The sequence below is a fragment of the Zea mays genome, chromosome 5 (genome assembly GCF_902167145.1).
Source record: "Zea mays cultivar B73 chromosome 5, Zm-B73-REFERENCE-NAM-5.0, whole genome shotgun sequence".
NCBI lineage: Eukaryota > Viridiplantae > Streptophyta > Magnoliopsida > Poales > Poaceae > Zea > Zea mays.
The window spans coordinates 150355820-150360606 of record NC_050100.1 but is presented as its reverse complement, the minus strand read 5'-3'; the positions used below and the strand labels follow the sequence as shown (position 1 = coordinate 150360606).

The 4787-nt window shown below is 50.6% G+C and overlaps 1 protein-coding gene across 1 annotated transcript; it reads left to right on the top strand.

Annotated features, from left to right (window-relative positions):
* The first annotated feature begins 1532 nt into the window (after positions 1 to 1532).
* Positions 1533 to 4508, top strand: LOC100381946 (uncharacterized). Its single transcript, NM_001174719.2, has one exon. It carries the CDS (start codon positions 1886 to 1888, stop codon positions 4073 to 4075), a length of 2190 nt encoding a protein of 729 aa, NP_001168190.2. The 5' UTR covers positions 1533 to 1885; the 3' UTR covers positions 4076 to 4508.
* Positions 4509 to 4787: the final 279 nt, after the last annotated feature.

Genomic DNA, 4787 nt, shown 5'->3' with positions numbered 1-4787 from the left:
ACAATGTTTCTGGAGTATAATGTGTGGACAGGTATCTTCGGATTTGAATCAGTACTACAGGGGGAGAAACACAAAGAGTACGAAGGTTGATGCAGCACCGAAGCTGTAAGCAAAGGAGCTTCGACATGATAGCAGAAAAGGAAACCGACTTAAAGATGAAAAGGCTATTTAGACCTCGATGGGTTACTATAGAGTTATTTGCGGATGTAAAGGGCATGGGTGTAATTTTATATGGGCTGCGTCCCGTGCCTATAAATAGATGAATAGTGCTCCCGTACTGTTCACGCTGACTTGGAATTTACCCTTGCGTCACACTTGTACTCTTTATTTTCCTTCAAGACCGAAGGTACACTTGTAATAAGTTATCATCTCTATTTACTCACAGTAATAAAATAAAAATAATCCAATGATAACAATATATTTAACTGTCCATGTTGTTTATTGTATTTCATATGAATTTCTCTTCATTTCTATATGTTGAACTTACGAAGGCATATTCTTTGTAACCTTCGTCCGAAAGTCGTTATATCCTAAGGGAAATAATACTCTGAAGGACGAAGGGCTTTAACGTTTAACATTTTTTGTGTTGCCTTGCTCTTAAGCCGAAGCATTTGAGAGCAAGTGACCAACATCTACTATCTCATATCATATTGCAAACTTCACTCTATAAGTAGTATAACTTACAGTGAAAACACTATTTGCATGACCATATGCACGATCTGCTGGAGACAACCCGACAAGCAACATATGTGGAAAAAATTCCCGTCCACAAATAAAATACATCCAAAATGGCACTTGTCCCACTCATAGATAACTTTTTTACCTGATATTTTATTATACTACATCTGTGCCAAATTATATAAAACATCTTCTACATAAACTATCTATCTAAAAGTATATTTTAAAAAATATTTTAAAAATCATGATCTATAATTTAGTCATAAAAAGTACTTTTAGAAAAGGATGCATTTTTTAAGAAACCAAAAAAAAACTTATACTTGGCCAAACTAATTTCATTTATGATACCCAACTAAATATCATTATATTAATTATAAAGCATATTTTATAGTATTCCAATTCAAGACATGGATTTTTATATTTGTCGTATAGACTTAATTAAATTTAGAAAAATGGTTTATCTAAAATCGAAAATTATTTTTTTCAAAACAGCGATGGCTGCACCACGAGTCCCGCTGGGCAGGGAAGTCGCAACGTCAGAATCAGGTAGCGTTACACCCGCACGACCATAAATTCACAACTCGCGCCGCGTTGCGCCGCTTGTATACTGGGAGAAATAAATAGCAGCATAGTATAGCAAAAGAAAATAGAAAGAAAAAGAAAAGGAGACGAAACCGAAGGAGAATAAAAAAACACACGACAAATAAAAACCGTGGATCCCGATGAAAACCGAAGCGGGAGGAAGGTTGACATGTCAGCGGCTGGCGCCATGGGCCCCACCCGCTCTCCTCCCTAGAAGACGAAAGCTGTGGTCGGGCTCGGGCGTCCTCCTCCTCTCCTCCCTCCCTCCCTCACCCGCTTCCTCTTCCTCCTCCTCGCCTCCTCCGCCTCCTTTCCGTCCGGCCGTTTCTTCCCAAGTGGCGCCGGTCCCGGTCCCGGTCCCACTCCCAGCAGGTGCCAGCGCGCAACGGGACGCCGGCAGTGGGTACACCCGCGCGAGCGCGACCATTTCCGCGCCGTCGCCGCCCGTCTCCTACCTAACCTAACGCGCCCCCACCCAATCGATCGCCTATCCGCCTCGCCTCGTCTCGTCTCGTCAGGCGGGGGAGGGGTCGGTCAAAGGAACGGGGGCAGGGATTCCGTTCCCAGTTCCTCCCAGCCACCGAGGAGCGGGCCTCGACGCTCCTCTGGTCCTGTCCTCTTCGCCATGGCCGCGCCGGCCTCGTCGCCGGTCGAGTTCCTGCTCCACCGCCCGCTGCCGCGCCAGCGGAGGAGGCCGCCACTGGCCGGAGCGTTCTTCGCGCCCACGGGGCTGTCCGGCGCACCGCTGCTCCGCGCGCTGGCGTCGCTCGCGGCGGACCTGCTGGGGACCCCGCCCCTGCCGTCGCAGCGACGGAACATCGACGCGCTCATGCGGAGGCTCGCGCTGCTCTCCGCGCTCCTCGACTCGCTCCTGCTCCTCCTCGCCGACGAAGGCGAGGCCGCCTTCTCCGACGCCGCCAACCTCTGCTTCCGCGAGCTCTACGTCGTGCTCTTCCGCGCCGACCTGCTCGTCTCCTACGTCGCCTCCGCCGGCCGCGCGTGGGCGCTGCTACGGGCGCCCCAGCTCGCCGCCTCGTTCCGCGACCTTGACGCCGAGCTCGCAGTCGTCCTCGACGTCCTACCCGCCGCCTCGCTCCGCCTCTCGTGGGACGCCGCTCAGTACCTCGACTTCCTCCGCGCGCGCTGCCGCCGACGGGCGCCGGCCCACTACCACGACCCCGCGGAGGCCGCTCTCGGAGACTGCCTCCTCGCCGCCCTGCGCCACTTCGAGCTCGGCCAGCCGCCGGACCCCTCCATGCTCCGATCCCTCCTCCGCCAAATCGGCATCTCCGACGCCGCTTCTTGCCGCTCTGAAATCGAGTACCTGGAGGAGCAAATCTTGAACCAAGAGGAGGACGCCGACCTCCCCCTCATCGGCGGCGTTGTCGCCTTGCTCCGGTACTGCCTCTTCTCCCTTTTCGACCCCAGCAACACAAAGTCGTTGCGTGTTTGGCTGTCGGTGGGGAACAGACAGCGGCCGCTCTCCTGGAGCTGCAGCGACGACACCTCCTTCTCGGTGCCCAAGGAGTTCTCCTGCCCGATTTCTTTGGATTTGATGCGCGATCCTGTGGTGGTCTCCACCGGACAGACCTATGACCGTCCGTCGATCATACAGTGGATCGAGGAGGGGCATTCCACCTGCCCCAACTCCGGCCAGGCCCTCGCTGACAACCGGCTTGTGCCAAACCGGGCGCTCCGCAGCTTGATTTCACAGTGGTGCGGGGTGCATGGCTTTCAGTTTGATTCGCCGGAGAGCAACGAGGGGATGATTGAATGTGTTGCCGTGTCGTGCAGCAGCAAGGCAGCAATTGAGGCAAACAAAGCCACAGCAAGGATTTTGGTCAAGATGCTGATGGAGGGATCCGATAATGCAAAGCCAGTCGCAGCTAGGGAAATCCGGTTGTTGGCAAAGACTGGGAAGCAAAACCGGGCGTTCATTGCTGAGTTGGGTGCGATACCGTTGCTATGCAGGTTGCTGCTGTCATCGGATTGGATGGCGCAGGAGAACGCAGTGACTGCATTGCTCAATCTATCAATCTTTGAGCCGAACAAGACCCGGATTATGGAACAAGAGGATTGCCTGCATCTTATCGTCAGTGTGTTGAAGAACGGTTTGACAACAGAGGCCAAGGAGAATGCTGCAGCTACGCTCTTCAGTTTATCTGTGGTCCATGACTACAAGAAAAAGATAATGAATGAGCCAGGGGCTGTGGAGGAGCTTGCGTCTATGCTGACCAAGGGGACAGCAAGGGGAAAGAAAGACGCAGTGATGGCATTGTTCAACCTCTCAACACACCCAGAAAGCTCAGGACGGATGCTTGAGTCATCTGCAGTTGTATCTTTAATTGAGTCACTGAGGAATGATACCGTTTCGGAGGAAGCTGCTGGTGCTCTGGCTCTGCTGATGAAGCAGCCTAGCATCGTGCACCTTGTTGGTAGCTCTGAAACAGTGATCACTAGCCTTGTTGGGTTAATGAGGCGTGGGACTCCAAAGGGCAAGGAGAACGCAGTGTCAGCTTTGTATGAGATATGCCGGAGAGGTGGATCGACATTGGCACAGCGCGTGGCAAGGATACCCGGGTTGAACACGGTAATGCAGAACATCACGCTCACAGGAACGAAGCGTGCCAAGAAGAAGGCAAGCCTGATCGTCAAGATGTGCCAGAGAAGCCAAATGCCATCGGCGCTGGCGCTAGGAAGTACCTTGGCAGTGGTGGATCATTCGTTGGTAGGGAACAGCAGATTGAGGCGCGCTCCAAGCTTTGGCAGCGGGGAGTTGTCAAACCCTGTGTCAATTTCAGTGCCTGTGCCTTAGATGGAGAAAGAACCCCCAAAAAAAAATCCATTTTTGAGAGCCCACATAATTGTCACCGCATTCAGTGAGTTTTGTCCCTGAAATTCTTTCATTGCGTCCTCAAATGAAGGTATACAGATTTAATCCAAAGAATGAAATATATCAGATGTGCTCGTTTGTATGTGGCTGTGAATAACTGTGCAGATATATAGGTTTACAGGTAGAATTCTGGCTTGACGTTTCCTTGGCAAGCCTGGAAATCATTTATTTATTTTTGTTCAGTTTCGGAAACACCGAATATGTATGCGACTTGCTGTAAACTGTTCCCATAATTTAGTACTCGCCGCATTTCACAAAATCGTAAGTCGTTTTGGCTATGCGTAAGGTATGTACCTGGAAAAGCCAAAACAATTTACAAATGGAATTGTAATAAAACAGAGGAGGATGAATTATCAACAAATGCGCCTTTAGCATATACGTACATGTCTTGCTTTCGATCGACCAAAGAGAACTGGTGCTGCTTGTTGCATAGCAGAGGGAATGGATGCCAATCTGAAGAACATCCCGAGAAAGGCAGAGCGCTTTGATTCTTGAAGATATATTTTTCCCCCACTGAAGACAACCTTCTTGCAAAAGAATTGTCCTCTCACCAGAATCTGAATCTCCTCCAGAAAGATTATATACGTGTGCATGCCAATCTATGCTGGACTATGAACAGAAACCGTGTGGAATA

Coding starts and splice junctions, on each gene's coding strand:
- LOC100381946 (NM_001174719.2), top strand. CDS start 1,886: ATGGCCGCGCCGGCCTCGTCGCCGGTCGAGTTCCTGCTCCACCGCCCG.